Source organism: Pterocles gutturalis, unplaced genomic scaffold, assembly GCF_000699245.1.
Source record: "Pterocles gutturalis isolate BGI_N339 unplaced genomic scaffold, ASM69924v1 scaffold18719, whole genome shotgun sequence".
Lineage (NCBI taxonomy): Eukaryota > Metazoa > Chordata > Aves > Pterocliformes > Pteroclidae > Pterocles > Pterocles gutturalis.
In genome coordinates, this window is record NW_010133703.1 from 2,310 (window position 1) to 22,531 (window position 20,222).

The 20,222-nt window shown below is 40.6% G+C and overlaps 1 protein-coding gene across 1 annotated transcript in view; it reads left to right on the forward strand.

Annotated features, from left to right (window-relative positions):
• Window positions 1-609: 609 nt before the first annotated feature.
• LOC104467532 (poly(rC)-binding protein 3-like) overlaps window positions 610-20,222 on the forward strand; it is a gene marked incomplete at its 5' end in the record, with an annotated part of 30,605 nt that continues 10,992 nt past the window's right edge. Inside the window, 7 exons of the mRNA XM_010081338.1 lie at window positions 610-726; window positions 6,582-6,713; window positions 10,575-10,703; window positions 12,837-12,980; window positions 17,821-17,862; window positions 18,366-18,441; window positions 20,145-20,197. Coding sequence (XP_010079640.1) covers window positions 610-726; window positions 6,582-6,713; window positions 10,575-10,703; window positions 12,837-12,980; window positions 17,821-17,862; window positions 18,366-18,441; window positions 20,145-20,197 — 693 coding nt within the window. The remainder of the gene's footprint in view (window positions 727-6,581; window positions 6,714-10,574; window positions 10,704-12,836; window positions 12,981-17,820; window positions 17,863-18,365; window positions 18,442-20,144; window positions 20,198-20,222) is intronic.

A 20,222-nucleotide genomic window follows, 5' to 3' on the forward strand; every position in this document is an offset into this window, starting at 1 on the left:
TTATGGTTTTCTAACTGCTTCCAACAGGCTCCTCACCTTAAGGAGATAACATTGTTACTGTTGCCTGTCCTACTGATACTCCTTTAAAGGGTTGTTCAGTGCATATTAATTGACTGCCTTCACATGACACACATCTCTAAGGAACCTTCTCCACAGTGCAAAGCAATGTCCCAGCTAGAAAGATCAAGCCCTGCATTTGGGTCTCCAAACCAGAGAGGTGCATCTTTTCTGGGAGATGATGTTGCTCGCTGGTGACAGCAACCTTGTCTGAAATTCTGCAGCTGAGGTCCTACTTAAGGTTAACCCCGCAAGACGGAAGGAAAAAAACTTGATTATGCAATTACTTGCAACTTTGAGTTACAGAGGCGCTATTTGCATGCTGTGATGATGGTTGTATAAGTATTTACCCAGACAGAATCCGGCTTCCCACAGTTAGATGAATTTTTGGAGTGTGATCAGTTTATGCTGAAATTATATGATGTTGAGGATGCAATTATAGGGGAGGGAATTAGATGCCTCAGGATATTCCTTCCCAAACTATGTCCCTAATCATACTTACTTTGCTCCTTGGGAAGTATAAATTTGAAAAATATTTGTTCTTTTTGACAGAGTGGTGCTCGAATCAATATTTCAGAAGGCTCCTGTCCAGAGAGAATTGTGACAATAACAGGCCCAACAGATGCAATTTTTAAAGCTTTTTCTATGATTGCACTAAAATTTGAAGAGGTAAGAAAATAAAATATGTTTTTTCTCTCTTCAAGTTGAAATATGAACACTGTTTGAATTTTCTCATGTTTGCTTTAATGTTAAATATGATTTGTTTAATGTTCTATATAATAGCAATGAAAGTGGTTGTATTTTTATGCTTTTGGCAGTAACACTGAAGAAAAATTGTGGATCAATTTACAAGCTGTTTGATAATTTCTTTTGCTTTTTGGAGGCTTCAGGGAAAAGCAATTGCTTCTAGTAATGTGCACTAATGGTAGGAAAAATGTCTTGGAAAATTTCTTGTCCCATTTTGGGGTTTGATTTGAAAAGAATAATTGCCTAACTTTTAGCTCTGTTTTTATATGATTCCATTTGGTATTGATGTAAATTTTATGTATGTATAAATGAATATATAACTCATTTAACTAGAAAATTTTTATTTTAAAAACAAACTGTACGATTACCAATTACCATATTTAAAGCTTGACTTTTAAAATTAATTAAAATAAAGGCACTAAGATTAAGTGAGGCAAGTGCTCAATTTACTGTAGAATAACCATTCTGTGCAGATACGTACCTAGAGTGCTGGAATCTCCTCAAGTTTTATGAAAAACTGCCATTAGATATGGTCACCACTTTGATGGGAAAGCTCATAGAAAAGACAGCAGTCTACAGAACATGTACCCTGGTCACTCAGGAGAGGATTTAACTCCCTCTACTTTCAAAAATCATACCAGGCATCTCTCCTGTCCTCTCTGGAGAGATAAAGCCCCTGCAGAAGGCAGTTTGCCTTCTTCTAAAAGAAGAAAGAGCCTGCAGACAGGTGGACTGGATCACTGTGCTGTGTCTCTCCATTAATGATTAAACTAGAAGGATGTGAATCCCTTTCTTAAGAGTACTTATTTCTCTAAGTCAGTGAGGTTAGTCTCTGCATCCCCCCATAGCACTGGGAGATGCTGGCACTGATGGGAAATATCAGCTTGTTCCTATATTTACCCATGGTGTTTATTCACATTTAGAGCAATGGGACAAGAAGAGAGTTTGTGGGTCATCAGATGCGGTCATTTTCTAGTATAAGCAGTATGTCTTGTAACTTCCTTTACAGGGTGATCAAAAACTAATTAGAATTTTTTTTTTTATTTCCTGATATTGGATCCACACCCTCAGTTCTCTGACAATTAGTCACCTTCTTTTCACTCCTCACCTGAATATACTCATGAACAGTTTATGCAGCTTTGTTCCTGTGACAGAACTGGCTATTAGTTTAAATATTTTTTTCTTTTCCCTCCCTGAGGATTCCCCTCTTAGATGTATTTTTAGAAACCAGTTTTAGCCCCTCACTCCCTTGCTTTTGCCAGAATGAGTCAAGCTCTGTCTTTCAGAGGATGCATTCCCCATTCCCCTCATGATTCTAGTAGTCCATTTCTACCTTTTTCCAGTTACAGTTTATGTTAAATGGGTGTGTTAGTTGTGGACAGGTTGCAAATGAAGTTCCACGAGGGCTCATTTAATGGCACTAACAGCCCCCTGTCCTGGCTATGACACTAACATATCCCTACTGCTGCTGCAAATGCCTCACCTCCTACTAGTGAAATGTTTTGCGCACAAACATGATGTGCCTGGGGGGTATCCCCAGCTTCTGCTCCAGTGTCTTCAGTGGGAACCTCTTTGGTCTTGGCAGACAAAAAATGACCCTTTTTTTTTTATACTGAAAATGTTAATCCTGTTTATATTTCTCAAATCTTTTATGGGTTTTCAGATCTTCCTGTGTGATATTCCAATCTTTCAGTGTGTTGATAAAGTACCCTGCTTTTGTGGCATGGTATATTTTATAAGAACACTTATTTTTTTTCCTTAACAGTTTTTAATGAGATAATAATGATTTTGAAGTTGAATCCTGCAGAACCACACAAGTAATTCTTTCCAGCCCAATTTTAAAACCACCTGTTGTTATCTCCTTATCAGCTTTATCTCCTACCCATCTTGTACCAATCCCTGTTTCTTCTAGGTTAAGAGGCAGCTTTGCGTATGGTGCCATACCTCCCAACCCACAGAGACCTGGAGAGAGCAGTCTTTCTGCTCTCTACACGAAAAACGTGCTCTGCTTGAGGCCGTATCCTGAAAAATGCTGAGGGAATCGTTAACAGAGATAATCCCTGCCAGTTACTAAAACGAGTACCCAGTGGAAATAATGACACATTTCCCCTAAAAACATCAAACACTGGACTGCATTGGATCCCCACCCCACCACCCAACACCACATTGTCTTTGAAAGTGCTGCAGCTAGCAATAGGCAAAGAAATCTGAAATTCAGGTGTCTGACTGGATTTCACCATATTTACCCTTCTAGATTTTAGAGAGTTGTCTGGACTCTTCGTGTGGACATTAGCAAAGGGGTATTGGCACTCCCTGCAGATACAGTACTGTGGTTATATTCTGAAGTATCTGTATTTAGTTTTAATATAGTTGGCTTCTGCTATATTTAAAAGAACACTGGTAAAGAAAAATGTCTCATGTAATCAGATAGGTTTCCTATAATTATTCCTGTCGATAGAATGAGGTAACTGTACTGCTTTGGAGGTAGAATAAAGTACTGTTTCAGAAATTACAAATGAGCTAGATACCAAATGTTTTTTTTCATCCGTGTCTTTTTATTGGAGGTTTCTTCATCCATTTAAAAAAATTGAAAATCCCAGAGCAGACAGTGCCTGGCCCAGCTCTAGTTATTGCAGCTACCTTCAAACAGAACAAAAAAAAATGCATGTGTGACACTGCTGGTTTGAGGGATTTTTTGGTATTTGTTGTGCATGCCCACATGAAGCATTTTGACATGAAGCCCTTGAACCCTTAGTTTCAAACCTAGAGCTGGATAGCTGGTAATAAGCAGGTCTAGGAAGACATGGGAGCCCTGGAATGCTTTTCTAATGTTAGCAAAAATCTCAAAATGCATCAGAGAGGAAAAAAAGAAAGATCTGGAGGGGTTTTTCTGCGTGGTTGCTCTGCAGCCCTATATCGCTCTGCTTTGACAACCTTCCTAATAAATGTTGATTTTCTATCAGCCTGATGATGAGTTTACAGTCTGGGTAGGTAATTACATAAATAACTAAAGTATTCACTGCAAAATAAAAAGAGAGTTGTTAAAAAATGGTACTAACCCAGGCAGACCACTAGAGTTGCAAGAGAAGACATTTTAGAATAGTTATTTCCAGATTGAAGGCTGAGACCCAAGAAGTTAAGCTGTGAGTTCACTGGTGAGTGGGGTAGCTCTGGTTTTGGGTATAAATATGCATAATCATAGAATGGTTTGGGTTGGAAGGGACCTTAAATATCATCGAGTTCCAACCCCCCTGCCATGGGCAGGGACACCCTCCACTAGACCAGGTTGCTCAAAGCCTCATCCAGCCTGGCCTTGAACACCTCCAGGGATGGGGCATCCACAGCTTCTCTGGGCAACAATCCACTGGAAGCACGTGGTAGTTAAGTGCTGGAAAAACCAGCAGGCAGAACTCAGTATTCAGACCTTCTCCAAATAAATAAGAAAAAGTTTGGTAGAATCCGTGTTCATTTGCAAACATTTATGAAGAAATTGCTCAGCTCTAAGAATAAGGAGGAGAGAAAAGCAAATGGATAAAAGCAATTGATATGATGCCTTTTTGGCAAATACTAAGTCCTGCAGCTATAAGTCAGGTAAATCCTATCATTGTCGTTACCAAGTGAGGAGCCACTTCCCAGACTTGTACTTGCTGTGGAAATTAGCAGGTTTAACGTGTCATTTAGAAACCAATAAAGAAGAATTTTGATATATTTTTCCCTGATATATTTTTGGTAGATTTCTGAGCTGTCAGGTTTGCTTGCCTTGGGAAGCCTTAAACCCTGTGATTCTGGGATGCCAGGAGCTAGGGATGCTGCAAGGCTTCAACACCGGGAGCTGTGTTGAAGCTTCCAGGCTCCCATTAGCGCATCCTGGCTGAGGACCAGCCCAGGCAAGTGGGCAGAAAGCCAGGCGAGATCCAGCTCTAGTGTCTGCTAGAGCCCTGAGGAAAGGCATGCAGTGCCACAGCAACTAGGAGGTTAAAAAAATAGGAATCTTCCAGTTTGAAAGGCGGCTGCTCTGTGAGAGTTTCTAGACAGCCCTAAAAGGGAGCCTGCAGTTTTGGAGGAGATTTTTTTCTGTTCGTTTCTCTTTTGTTGTGTTTTTAAGCTGGACTGATGCCTTTATGGGTGTGCTGCTGAGCCTGCATATTTAGGTTTTGCTTTTTTCAAATGATGAGGAGAAAATAAACAGAATAGCAGCTTCCAATTTTTGTAACGTGCTTTTGAAAGCGATCAGTGCAGTGAAGGCTTTGAGGCCAGGCCAAATAGGATATAGAAGTGGGAGAAATTGTGAGGGTCATGCTGGGGGGCTGAGGAGGGTTATTTACCTACATTTGGATGATTGTGTGCCTCCACCTGACGCAAACATGATATAGTGAGATGGCATCTTCCAGCTGAAAAATTGACATGACTTGGGCTTTATTTCAGATACATGGGTGCTGCAAAATTCTGTTATCCCTCTCACTTTATTCTGGATTGCAATCTCTCACTGACATGAGCACTAAACAAAATGTGTGTTACTGGCTGGCAGAGGAATGATTTGATAGCTGTCTTGTGGCATGCAGCAATGCCTCATTCCATCCAAGATTTTTTTCTTCTCTTTTAAGCTAAGCAAGGTCACACTGAGCCATTTCTTGGACGGAAGAATGCTACCATCACAAATAATAAGTACTGCAGGAATCGGTGCTGGTGTCACTGATGTCACTGAGCTCCCGCACCAGTTCAACAAGGTGTGCAGCATTGTTTAAAGTACTTTTTTTTTTTTTTAATTTGGGGTCCTGATCACACTTTTTTTTTGTTGTTGTAACAAGTGGTAGTGGGGAATCACATCAGTTCCGTCTGCTGGAACCACATCGAGATTCTCATGGGTTGTTGGACAGGTGCCATGCAGCTTGAAGCTTTTCTGTTGTGATCCTAAGTGCTCTTACAGCATCCCATCTATCAGTGGGAAGATAAGCTTTATCTTTTCCTCTGTGATGAAGACTTTAGAGGGATTGTTTTGTCTTGCCTAGAAGACTTTGAAGAAGCCAAATATATTTTTAAAAATGTAAACCTTGCAACAAGTAGTATGTTGAAATGCCCCTGAGAATGTATAGCGTAGTCTCATTGGATAATGAGATACACAGATATAGGTTACATTACCTGGATACAGGTAACTGCTGTTCTGCTGAGCTCTGTGTACTCTGATTACACAGCTGTGATGGGAAAGATTTTAGAAATTATGTAGGACTACAAAGGCTTATAGATCTGCTACAAAAGAGAAATTAAACCTGAGGGGCAGCAAAATATTTATTAAAATAATCTAATTTTCTCTTCTCAGATTATTCACGGATTCTTTGTCATTCCCTTTTTTAACGTTTATTTCTTTGTATTAAACCTGACAAGAAATTGCATGAAATGTAAAGACTTATCATTTAGTAGAAGTGTTCTAATTGAAACAGTGGAAAAGACCAAATAAGAATTTGGGAGCCTGTGAACTCAAAAGTCTCTTTGTCTTTTCCATCTGTTTCAGCTGGTCTAATGACAGATCGCCTCCTCCTCCCGGTCTTGCCTTAGAGGCTGCCCTCTGGTCCCACAGCGTGGACCTGCAGTGCCAGGGCATTTGTGCTTGTGATGTATCACTGGCAGAGCCAGTGGCTTTACCTGCAGCAGAAACAAACCATGACTGGCTGCATGCTCCCCAGGTTGCCACAGACAGCTCAGGCATTTGCTCTGAGCACTTCAGTGCTTACCAGGAACAACAAATCCTCCACTAATTCTCACTGACGTTGTGATTACAGGACATAAACGCTTCAATGACAAACAGCACAGTGACAAGCAAACCGCCTGTAACACTGCGGCTCGTCGTCCCAGCAAGTCAGTGTGGATCCCTTATAGGAAAAGGAGGTTCCAAAATCAAAGAAATCAGGGAGGTAAGTCTTGGGATGTCTGCCAAGAACACCGGCTAGCTTGGCATCCTACCGTAGTGTGCCCTGCCACCACTGACCTCTGCTCTTTGCTCATCACACTAGCATGAGCATAGGCTGAGTGAAAAGCCTGTAAAAGCCTTGCTCTGGGGGAAGCAGGGCTGCAGCACAGGTTTACCCTCCTGCCTTCCTTGAAGGTAAAGACCGTGTGTGAAATAAAGACACAGCTTTACAACATATTAGGCTGATGCACAATTTAGCAAAGCAACAATTTAGCGACAGAAATGGCTCTTACAGTTTCTCTTCAGGCACAGCCCTTCCCCTGTAATGCTTAGGTGATCCTGAGTTTGAGCATTGCAGCCATTTCCAAATTAGTTACCACCCTTGCAGCCAGAGAAAGGTCCAAATAGCTCTGGGGAGTCCAGGTTAGTGGATCAAATGCTTGATGTACTTTTTAGAAAAACTTGATTTTCATACTCTTTTCCTGTTTCTCCCTAATCTCACTGTACCACAGGTGACCTCATTTCATGTATTCCAAATACATATTGATTTTTTTTGATCCAGACTTTATCTAAATGTATTTATTCAGTGTGCTGTGCTAGCAGACACTTTTTCCTCAAACCAAAAAATGCAAAAGTTATCATGCAGTGCCAGTTTTAATTCTTCCATGCATGACTGTAACAACATAGCACGTGCCAAGCCAAGAATCCACTGTTTGTAATCAGTCAGACAGGAAAATTAGGTACATACTCAGTTATGCAGAGAAAATCTGAATAGGACATTTCACAAAAATGGATTTTTCTTCTGGAGAAAGTGGCAGTACTCTTTCTACATTTGTAGTCATTCCAACATGGGGTGAGGTATTGAATAGCAGGATAACATGCTGATCTATTTTTTTTATTTGGCTATATCAAAATAGAATCTTTTGACAGGTTCTACCAAATTTAAATGTCCTTTTTTGCCTAAAATGTATATTCAAGACAGTAGGTTTAATTGAGCTTTTAAGTTTTATTTCAAGTGTGAAAAAAAGTTCTTAGATTTTTTTTATTCAAATAAAATTTTATCAAATGTCAAGAAGGAGTGGAAAATGCTTTGATAAAAATTATGTGTCCAGCATTTCCTATGAAATGTTAATTTATGGAAGGAAAGATGATCACAGAGGACAGTTAGGTGTCTCATCCTGTTGACTTTCGAGTTCTTCCAAATTATTTAATTTGGATTCAAATTTGATTGTCCCAGGAGCTTTTAAAAAATTCCCTCTGAAGGCTGCTGCTGAAAGGGTCTTTTCTCTCCTTGCATACAAGGAAGTAAAAGCAGCACATACTGCTTCCTTTATCTGACAGAGCTGCCAAAAGCTGTTTCAGAGTTTGCCAAGCAAACAACATTGTTCCTCCATGTGCCTCTTGCTTTGTAAACTGTGTTCATGAAAACATGCACAGGTTGTCTGCTATAAACTCACAGAAAAACAATTCTGAGCCCTGTTTTCAAACGGGTCTCTGTTCTTGTTGAGACCTGCAAATAAAAAGCAATTACAAATCCAATTTTTTTTTTTGCTCGGAATACTGTTACTTTCTTTTTCATCAGAGTCAAGGAGCTACACCTCTCCATAATCCTTATTGTTGAACCAGCTTTTGAGATGTGGGAGAAGGGAGTCACTTGATGACACTGAGGAGAAGAAAACATTATTTCTGTGCAGGTGTTAGGGTCATAGGAAACCCTCTCTCTTTCTTTCTTTCTTCCCAAAAAATCTTCATCAGAGAACTATGCATAGATGGGAGAAGACACTTGTGTGTTGAAGTGCATTGCCTGGCTGGAAAGAAGGTGTTCAGTTTGCCTTACATATGGGACATTTCTGTCTCAGATGCTGCACCGCCAGTGGACTGGTGGTGTTCGCAGCAGCTGGTGGCTGGGTGAGCCAGGCAGCCTGCTGAGCAGCTGCACGCTCTCGCCATGACAGGCAGCAGGCAAAGCCAGACTAAAGCCTTGCCACTGGAGAAGGCAGAGCTACCGTCAGAGCACACGGTTCAAGGTGACCTCAGCCACAAAACATGATTTCTCAAGGTCTTCCATATCTCTTAAGTGTTAAGGAGAACTGTCAGGCAGCAGGAACCCAGCCGATTTCTTAGTTGTGTTAAAATAGGAGCAGGCGTGAGTGTGAACTGTGTGCTGGTGAGCACTTAGCTCTAGGTTTTACAGCTGTCGATACTTTGGATTTTATTTTAAATATTGGTAACTTCATCCAGAGCAATGAGTGAGTGCTTTTAGGACACGGGCTTTTAAAGGTAGGATTGGTTTGTTGGTTTGTGTACATTAAAGGACTGAAGTGATTATTCTGGTGAGCGTAGTTTCAGAAGCAATTACCTACTAGTCTAGGACAAGGAGGTAAGAGGATAGTGTTTGGCCAAATAGGTGTTTTGATAAGGCTAATGTAGCGAGAAGTCACACTGCATATTTTCTTAAGCATACTCATTTTTTCGTTGCTGACATATGACCAAAGTCAAAGAATAAACAAGATTGCACTGGAAGCAAATGCACAAATGACTGCAGTATTTGGCAGAGTATTTTGTGCTAGATGTACAGATACCAGAACTGTACGTTAAACAGCAAATACAATCAAAGAGAAAAAAAGGAGCATCCGTCTCAAGATGTGGTCTAATTTCATCATCGCACAACACACTGAGCAGCAATTGCACGAGGGATGGTCTTTTATGTTCAGTCATGTATCCAGGAATGACATGTAGGGTTGCTGTATTATTTTCAAGATAAGGTTACAAAAAGAGAAGAAAAGCATGACTGTTTGATCAAATTACGGCAAAATTCCAAAGCCTGTTATAGAGCAAGGAATTGATATTCTGGCCTTAAACTAGTGAACAGAAGATGCAATCAGTAATTTAATCAGTTTTTGGAAAGAAGAATAACATGTGTTGTATGTAACCAGCAGGAAACCAGATTAACTCCTTGCTGACTGACACAAAGTCAATGCTTATTGAAAATACTTTAAAAAAAAAAAAAAAAAACAAAATATTGCCAGGAATAGATTTTGTTTGTAATATGTGAAAGTGCTAACTCAACACAAAATGCCTGGATTTTTTTCTATTGACCGAAAAGGCCTTTCAGGATGTTTGCGACATAATGCCAGGGATTGTTTTGGCCTTGTGTATTTTTTCCCTCTTTGGGTTTTTCTTTGGCTAACTAAGACACCTTTGTGACAAGATAAAATTTAAAAAACACAAAACAAAAAACACCAAACCCCACAAAACTGGCTCATTACCTCCTTGAGTTCATTAATGAGCTAAAAGTTGACAATGTGCGTATATTTAGTCAACACTAATTATAATTTAGAAGTGCTTCTGTACCATCCTGAGATATTCCAGAGTATAAGACAGCCCCAGATTTCATCCAGAGACACAAGTCAGGCATCAGTGGATTGAAGAGCCATTTCTCTGCAGCTCATTTGATTAGCAGACCTTCTTCAGTAATCAGCATTTTTTTCCTTTTTTTTTTTAAGTTGAAAAGTACTTCATTTCACCTTTTCCTGTTTCTAGTCAGCATTGCAACTGTCTGTCTTTGAGAGGGTTAAAAGACTTGTCCTGAAATTCATGTCACAGTTTGATTTGTTAACAGTTACTGAGGACTAATCTTCCTAGGATGGGAGTGTTTGCAAATTGGCTTGAGCAGGCAAATCCATGTCCTGCCAGACACCAATTACCCTGTCTGGGCATGAGTTTGCATATGGACTCTATCATGTAGCTAGCGAAGAAAAGACAGAAGTTTAGAGGTGCATCCCCTCTGTCACATCAGTGAATCACAGGCTTTTTGAGTTACCTGCCTGACAGTGATGCTCTCTTTGCTTTGTCTCTGCTCAAGTCCACAGGAGCCCAGGTTCAGGTGGCAGGGGACATGTTGCCAAACTCGACAGAGCGCGCAGTGACTATATCAGGCACTCCCGATGCCATAATCCAGTGCGTGAAACAAATATGCGTGGTTATGCTGGAGGTAAGTGAGCACTTGGCATATCACTTCTCACTTGGGAGATGCTCAAACACATTAATTTTCAAGTGCCCTGGGCTCCCCAGGGGTGCTGCCTGCCCTTCCCATGGCAGGGATTTCAAGAGGACTCTGTCAGACTGTGCACTGCCTGGTGTTTGAGAGCCTCTCGCAGAAGCTTTAGTAATCGAAGACCAGGGCTGTCATGACACTGTCAAACAGCAAACCAGGTTCAGCATGGAGCTGCAGCCCGTTCTGAGATAAAAAACATTTTGTTCTGATGCAGAATAGGGCAGAAAACAACTAAGTCTTGTTTTAAGTATAAATAATTCTAACTAGCATAATTTAGATTTACCAGGACTTTTTGTTTCCTTAGCATCAGGTCGTTGCTTAAGTCCAGAATGTTTAATTTTGACACCAGTTTTTTAGCTCTTAGATTAAATGATACAAAATTAATTTATACAAAAATCTGAGCATTTTAACCCTTGCTGAAAATGCCCATAATTTCATGCAGGTACATTTCTCAACTGATCAAGTTCAATAGAAGTTTGAAAAAAAAAAATCAGCAAATCAAAATGAAATATTTTGACCTAGTAAACATAATTTTTGACATGGAATATTAAACTTCTCCACTTTTATCACATTCTCTGCTGGAAAATTTTCTATGTTTTTTTGATTTGGTTTGGTTTTTTTACCTAAGTGTAGTCAAGGGCTGTGTCATAATGATCTCTGACATCCTACTGTTCTGTCATTCCTTAAAGAAGGGAGAAGCAGCAGAGTGTTTGAGACATCACTATGGCTGTTGGCTCTTCAGAAGTATGCAATGCATCAAAGTGACACACAGCCTACGCATCAAAATGTTATACAGCCTAATGGAAATAAAAGCATAAAAATCAATAAATCCCCAGTGTTTTACTGGGGAAAAGTGGCCCTTGTTTTATTTTTTTTTAACTACTGTGAGGAAGGAATTTCTTTATAAAAATGCAAGAGAACAGAAAGAAAATACTAAAAAAAATTTTAGTTTGTTAGAGATGAAGTACATGATGTCAATACTTACTGCCTCTCTGAATAGTGTATAGTCTATTGTCCAGGTGACATGCGTGGAATAAATAATTATTTGCTAAAGAAAATGAGAGAAGCCACTTCCTAAAACCAGAGAGACATGATCTTATTTTCCCACAGGTGGTGCCACTTTTTAAATAACCAGTTTTGACATAAGAAGTGCTTAATTTTAATGTAACTCTATTCGCAAGCAGCACTGAGAAGACACTGGCTTAACTACAGTTTGCTTCTTCAAACCTTTAAAGACCTCAGAAAATGAATGTGCTCTGATTTGCAGCATATATTTAATTTGGCAACAAACAATTTCACTGACATGAAATAGCTCCTTATATGATATTAATTAATGGAAGTGATATTGTTGTTACCTTCTGTAGTTGTAGGTAATGCACTGAAACCAGGGCACCATTCTGCTAGGTGTTGCACAGAGAGTTTGAAGCCTTTTTTGCAGGCAGGTGCTTCTGCTTTATTTACAAGGAGAAAGTTAGCCTTAGTTATGGGTTCTCTCTTTGGGTCTCTCACTTTCTGTGCATTACGAAGGCCATGGTTATGCTCCTGCTGAGGTTGGGAGGATTTTTCTCCAACCTTGCAGCTCAGTCAGACAAAAGGCAGTATCAGGCTGGTCATTTGCAGCTGAACAGCTGACTTAATTGAGTTGGTAAAACAAGAAACCTTGACGTGTGGCAGTGTAGGAAAGATCAATAAACAGGAGCTGTGCTCTGTGTTAACAAAGCGAGGGCACAGACCAGATTCTTCCAAAACATCGACAAATTTCAAAATTATGCCTTTGTTTCTTGAAGTACTTTGCAATGCTTAATGAAGCTTTGTAGCTTCATCCAGCAACAGCAGTAATGAAGCCCTGAGTGCCAGCACTGCCTGTTTTGGCTGTGCAGTCAGGACCTTTGCTCTTCCCCTCGAAGCCCAGGCAACCAGTCTCCAGCTTGCTTCTTGGCTGATGGGGTGGTGGGCTGGGTTGGGTTAGTTGCATGCCTTGTTGTCTGAGGAAACCAAAGTAAGGTGTGTTTTTTTAAATCCAAGCTCTGCTTTATCTGCATTTTGATCTCTCTGTGTTTTTGTCTACAGTCCCCACCCAAAGGTGCCACCATCCCCTACCGTCCCAAACCTGCCTCTGCACCTATCATTTTTGCAGGTGGCCAGGTAAGAGCAGACACCATTTTGGCTTCAGCTGGAAACCACACCGTCTTGGCCCAACCTCAGCCAGCACCTGTTAGTTTTCAACTTTTACTCTTTTTTGCCTGGTATAGTATTGATGTGCTTTGTCTACTCTGTGTGCTTACAGAAGGGAGAACACTGCATTGCAAACTTGAGACAAATTGTGATGACTGATATATTACCAAGATTTAAATTTAAACTCTGTAATCAAGAAAAGTTTGCCCTCGTGCGAATTGAGAGGTGTTCAAATCAGCTACTCCCTGAGTGGGACAAAACTGTTCATTGTAGGTGTTGTTTTTTTCACTCTTAAGTTGCAGCTCCACCAGCAGTATAGGCAGTTTTGTCAGCTTTTCAGAGGTGATCAAACAGCAGGATGCCTTTCCTCATGAAAGGCATCATTTTTCTCTCTTAGTTTTCACGTTTTTTTTAGGACCAAACAGTGCATTTTGCAACAAAAATCTATACAGACATTTCTGCTTTTAGTCTCTCAGGACCAAGCAGAAATGGGGTTCTGAGGTTTCAGGAGCAACATACATGCAAGTGTAGACTTTCCCAACCATGATGTGCAACAGCTTGATGAGTAACACAAGCACAGTGTTTCTGTTTCTTTTTTATATAGTGAAGATTTGATGATTCCCCCTTCGTCTTATTCTATATCAGTCAGAGTTCTCATCTGCCTTTGAAACCTCATGTGCAATGTAACTCTTCCTTGTCTCTTGATAACACTCTGAAATGGGTCTGCAACATGTCACTGAGACATGGCAGGAATTTGCTCCATCATCATCATCCTCTGCCGGGGCAATGCGGTTTTAGTAACTGATGAGCCAGCAATGAACACAGCTGATATGCACCCTAAAAACACCATCGGAGGCTCACAAGGGGACCCATATAGCCAACAGGCAAAGAGCAGCATTGCCCAGATATGTGCAATGGTGGAGGAGTGAGATGCTGCGAGCCCTGCCCAACTCAAGGGGAAATTGGTCTCCTAAATCTGGCCTAGAGGAAGGCAGCCATCTCTCTACTTGGGATTCACATATGCAAAGCCTCTCTGCCAGTAAGGCACCCCCACCCAGACAAATCTTTTCCGCAGGATGACAGCAAGGATCCTTTTTAAGCAGTTACTCAGTGGGAAGAGCCACTAACCTGCATGGTGGAACATCTGCAGGCAGGTTCCACCCCCTGTCCCGTTAGCTCAGCCCAGGTCATCTCCTTGTCACAGGGCGGTGTGTGGGCTACTCTGCCCGCAGCCCTACAGACCATGTCTCACCCCAGTAGACTATTTGGAGGTGATATGAGAAGCTGGACACAGGGTTCCTGGTGGGGCAGAGGGCACGATGTGCTGCTGGTATTGTTGGTGGTATGGCAACCCATGCCACCACAATCTGCCAGCTTGTAAGGAAGCTCCTGAACATCTCAAGCATACATCAAAGCCTGCTTCTGACAGGCCCTTGCAATGAGCTTTCTCTGAGCATTTGTCTCAGAGTTTTACCTTCTACTCTGAAATTATATGTTGTGATGTATATCCAGATTTTCGTAATCTTGATGTAGTAGCTTTCAACTCCTGGTGTTCAAGCCTACCACTCTTAGTTACTGTCTTCAAAATGAGAAATCTGCTTCCTTAGTCACCAAAGTTCAAGTGACATTTAAAATAATTTGCCCAAAATTGGGTCTATGTCTGAAAGTTCAGAATAATTTAGGTGATATATATGTATATATATATAAAGTTTACACTGCAGTGCTTTCCTTTAAGAAATGTGTGTATATATATGCAGCAGCCCATGTTAACCAGTATTGTAATTGCCACTGCCTTCAAAGACCGTCTCTGTATATGATTACTCAAAAATATTGAAACTTTTTGCTAGAGTGCTCTGAGCAGTTTGTATAAGTAATTGAAAGCGTCCTATTTTAAGGTCTAATAGCTCTTGTAATCTTCAGTCTTATCAGTTAAAAATGTGTTCACACTTTCTTAATGCAACCTTGTTGATGTGAGAAAGTGTAAGAGGCAGACTCTTTCTGTGTGCTTTGAATTTAGTCTCTGACTACGCAAACTTTTTAAGAAAATGCTTAAAGTGTACTTGGGAGTCAGTATGGAAAGACAATTTAACCAGGTTTCATAAATGGAAATTAATACTGAAAACACAATTTTATCAACAGTGTTAATTCCACCCAACCTTTTGGCTATGCTATCAGAAGTTTTTTTTCCATTCTAAATTACATGATGGCTATCTTGAAAGGTTTTCGTTTGTTTAATGCTTGCATATCAAGCAACACCAGAAAATAAAATTTCTAGTTTTCCTTAACATGTTGGGGTTCTTTTGCTTTAAGTATTGCTTTTAATTCTCTTGTGCTTCTTCGAAACTGTGTTGCATGACAGAACTAAAAGGAAGCTGAACACTGTCCTGCCCTGCCCCTTACCAATATTTAGCATATGCAGTGGTTAAAAAATAAATAAATCCGGGACTCCTGCCTGGTGGAAACAAATCAGAAATTTCTACCCACTGTGCTATATTGCTGTTTAGATGGCTACTCACATGGTACAGCTTTGCTTTACATCTCATAGCAGTTTTGTGGTTTAAATGGAGGAAGATTTGTAGACCAGGTCATTATAATGTCAGTATGTCATTAGGAAAGTTGCCCTTGGCTTTGGTGGGAGCAGACCTGTAGCTCATGTCCTTTGTGAAACATTATATGGTACAGTTGTCTCAGGCTTGTACTTGGCATGCCTCATCCATGGAAAGGGCACAATTCCTCTGCCAAGGGGTAAAGCAGTCAAAGGCAGTTTTTTCTCAGCCTAAATCAATCAAATGACCTTTTAGGAGCCTAAGAAGCAAAGGACTTCTTTTCTTTTTTTTTTCATTGGGAAAGAAAAAAATTCAAGACCCATCTTATCAATGCTGCTTTTATGGTTTTCATTGACAGCCAAATAAAAGGTAGTCTGAGCTCTGAATATTTCTCCATTTTGTTTTCTTCCTTATACGTATACATGGAAATATGAGGGAGAGAAGTGTTGGAGAAGGAGGTGACTTTTGTTAGATTCACTGGTGATTTTTTTTTTTTTTATTTTTTTGGCAGTGGTTTCTTGCTGGTTTGCAGACCACTGCTTGGGAAGCACCCACATAAAAGATGTTCTCTCAGTTGAGTTTGAAGTAAAGCCAAGATCAGAAAGGACACTTGTGGTCTAGCACAGAGGCCTAGACACCAAAGTGTAGTTTCCAAACCCGCTGTTTGCTTATGGACCCAGGCCCCCACCCAGCGCCCTTTCGAGCTAGAACATCGCTGAGGCTTCTCCTGTGCTTGGCTATGCACAAAGCCCCAACGTCAAAGCAGCATAACATTTGCTTAAGGTTGACCTCATTCAGTAAAACACTTAAAGATGTGCTTTGCTTGCTTGAATGCACACTTGCTTAAGACCCACTGACAGCAGTGATCCCATCCTGGTGAACTGGAACCTTTTCTTGTCATCTATAAACCTCAGTAATGACCGGCCCCCATAGACACATGTGTGTATGTACATCCATGAACATCCCATTGAGCCCAGTCGCACACACTTCTGCCTGAAAACTGCTCGTGTGCGTAATGTTTGTCCAATAGTGGCCTTGCTTTATAACTAATTTAAAAACTAAATGAAATGTTTATCTCCAGAAGGGAAATCCCGCTGCAGAAACGTGCATTAAGGAATTGGGGCATTAAAGGTTTTAATATCCAAACTCCCTTAAATGAATTGTTTTATCATTTGCAGAGGATTCATTACTTTCTAAGAGGCCTTTTGTCAAATAAGCATTTTGCAAACTAAGCTAATCAGCTCTGCTCATGTTTCTAATTCTCCCACTACAAATATTTATACATTATAATTTGTCCTTCTGCTTTCCTGCCAGTCTAAGCACAAGCATATTACAATTTTTCTGACATGTCTTTCCTTTCAGAAAAGCCCCACAGGATATAACAGAAAATTATAAACTCTCTATAGATTTTTTTTGAAGGCCACTACAGAGAGTTGAACAGAGCCAGCAGGGGGGAGGAAGGGCTGTGCTAACTGGTGCCAGGCATGCCACTGTACCCCTCCTCACTCATCTGCTTTCTTCGCACTCCCCATCTCACCCTTGTGCTGCCAGGAGTGATGCCAGAAACTACCCTTGCCTTGCTCTTTGTGGTGCAGAGAGGCTGGATTTTGGGAGGGGATATTTGACTCTTTGTGGAAGACAAGACTGCCATGTTGGTGATCTCCATCACGCTCCCCTCTCCAAGTTGGCATTCTGGCCCCGTGCCAAGGCACTGCAGAGCAGGCTGCCATCCAGCACATGTGCTCACTTACCCGCTGGCATGGCAGCCTGGGGCACAAGCCCTGTGGGGTGCACCAGGGCATACGTTTGCTGGCATTTAGCGTCTGTGGCTGTCGGTAGCCAGAAGAGGTGGCTCAGAGCTGTACGTGGCAGTCAGGAGGTGGATGTCAGGGCAGGACACCCACCAGGCAGGTCTGTCCCACCCTTGCTGTCCCAGCATCAGTATCTCCTTGTGTGCGTCAGTGGCCCTGGGTGGATGGGGCAGCAGGGAGGGGAAGGGGCCATCCCAAAGGTCCTCAGCCCTCTGTTGTTCCCAGCTCTGCTCCCAGCAGACAGAGCTGGGCTGAAGAGGTGTTCTGAGGACGGGGGTCACCAGAGCTTGGACAGTGGCAGTTGGCATCCCCTGCTTGCAAGGAATGTGCAGGCAGCCTAAGATCTTTCTGTCCCATGGCAAGCATTATCAAGCAGCACAAGACAATTAGGCATCGCTCAGTGTTGGAAGCGATGTGGGTGGCATTCACCTGGGGAGCCCGGAGCAGCTTTTCTGATAAGAACAGGAACACTGCTTGTCCCACCTGACTGACCTGTGTCTTAACTGTGCTTGTTGTTTTCAGGCATTCACGATTCAGGGGCAGTACGCCATCCCTCATCCAGACGTGAGTCCTGCACACGTAAATTACTCCCTTTTGCTTCCTCTCACTCTTATTTGTTCTGGGCAACATTTACTTTCTACAGTTAGCAATAAAAGCACGCCCTAAAGACACCTTTCCCGAACAACACACTGTAGAGCCAAGTGTGAGCTCAGATGCATCTCTTACCTTGTGTAGTAATTCCTAGAAAGTACAATGGCCCAGAAACAAATGACAGTTATCTTGGTCTTTTTTTTGCATGTGATATATTTGAGTTCTTTTAATATGCAATTCTACAGTAAGTAGTTAATATTAACAATAGCCATTACATTTAATAACAGTAGAGATGTCATTTATAACCAGTTTGGTTTTTTTTCTCTATGGTAGATTAGAATGAATGAGTAAACCTTTTTTTTTTTTTTTTCAATATAATTTTAATTAATCCGGTTTTAGAACATGTAAGATGGTTTCTCTGCTCTGAAATAATTCCATTTGATTGGTTAGTTCTAATTTCCCATCCTGCCCTGCAGTTGACCAAGCTTCACCAGTTGGCTATGCAGCATCCCCCCTTTACTCCCCTTGGGCAGACCACCCCTGGTTTCCCTGGTACGTACCCATGACCCCCTGGGGATGTCCTTCTTCTTAACAGCTTTATTTCCCATGGTCATTACATCATTTTAATAATAAATGTGGTCAATGACCAGTGGTCCTTCTGATTTTACACATTAATCTCTGTTCTTCCCCTCCCATGCCTCTGTTACAGTTCCTTTCATCATTAATAAAACGTGCTTTATTTGTTACATTTATTTAATCAAAACTGCTTCATTTGTGCCATTGGGAAAAAGCCCTGTGCTTCTTTTGTTCAGTCCTTATAAAGTTATTATGGGCCATACAGTATGTACCAGTTGGTCACAAGTGAAGTACTTGGGCATGCATCTTGTCAAATTTCCTGTTTGGTAACATGGTTCAAAAAGAAGCAAACATAGGGAAAACTTGAATTCATAATAATCATCACTGCTGGGACAAATGCCTCCCTTCCTACTAGATATGCAGATATAGCTACAAAATGCAGTGGAAATTTAGTAAATTTAAATACTGCAAATCCAGTCCATACTCATTAAAGCTGAAGCTGAATTCTTGGTTCAAGAGTGAAAAGTCAGTTAACCCTGCGATAAATCATTTTTACTTCACTATGTACATTCTTGGCATCTAAAAACGTCACAAAACAGAAGTATATATGTACTGGTACATGCTTTGTATGGCAAATAACATTTTATCACATACATCAAATTCTGTGAGCAGCTCGATTGTTTTATATTTAATGTAAAATAACCATATGGAACTCTTAATTGAATGTAAACATAAAAGTCGGTGAGTCAATTTTTGTAAGAGTATTTCTTTTCCATCTTTTCTAGTTGGAAATGAGTATTTTTGGCATGTCTTTACAGATAATAATAAACACTGAAAAAAAGGAAAAGGAGAGAAAGGAAAATTACATCCAAACTATACTTTTGTTTCTTCATGATGTATCTGATAAAATATCTACAAATAATACTAAATTGCCTTTCCTGGCTTTGTATTTTCCTTGTTCTTGTCGTTAACATGCTGCTCCTTAATCTTTTCCTGGTTTTATTTGTGAGACGTATGTTTCTGTAATGTTACTGTGTGTTAGAGCAGTAATTCCATTTTTCCTGAGCATTTTCCTTTTGTCCACCCAATTTACAAACAAATGTATGCAGCTTAGACTATTTTGCACATTTCCCTTCAAAAATTACCCTTCCCAACATTTCTTCAGTAATTAATCTCACCTATAATTCCCACATTTTCCTAGGTTAATTTCCTCATCCTTATTTTAATTTATTAATTTTATTTTTCAAATCTATGGGTTTTGTTCTGATAATTGTTTATTTGACTTCCACTTGTATTTTCCATATTCTAGAACTCCTGGTAGACAGGTCAGATTTCAGCCATCCATTAATTTTACAATTGATGTGTTTAGTACATACTTCAGAGACTATTTTTAGGGGACAACCTTCATTTTCTAGAAGTTTTTTATGACCCTCTGGAATCTCACGTGACATTTGTTGCTTTGGTGGGTTAAAGGTTGATTCAAACTATTAGTCCAGCCCTCTGAGTTTTGCATCTCCTGCTTTCTTTTCTGTTTTCGCTAGAGTTCTCTATTTTTCTTTGCTACTCTCTTTTTTTTTTTTCCTTCTTTCTGTATGTTTCCTTCTGTAAAATATCACTTGTTGTGTCTTGCCCTTCTTGCAAACAACTGGTGTAACATTTTCCCTCTGTCCCCTGCACAGGACTGGATGCCACTACTCCAACCAGTTCCCATGAACTTACTATTCCCAATGATGTAAGTGGACCAGTAGCCAGTATCA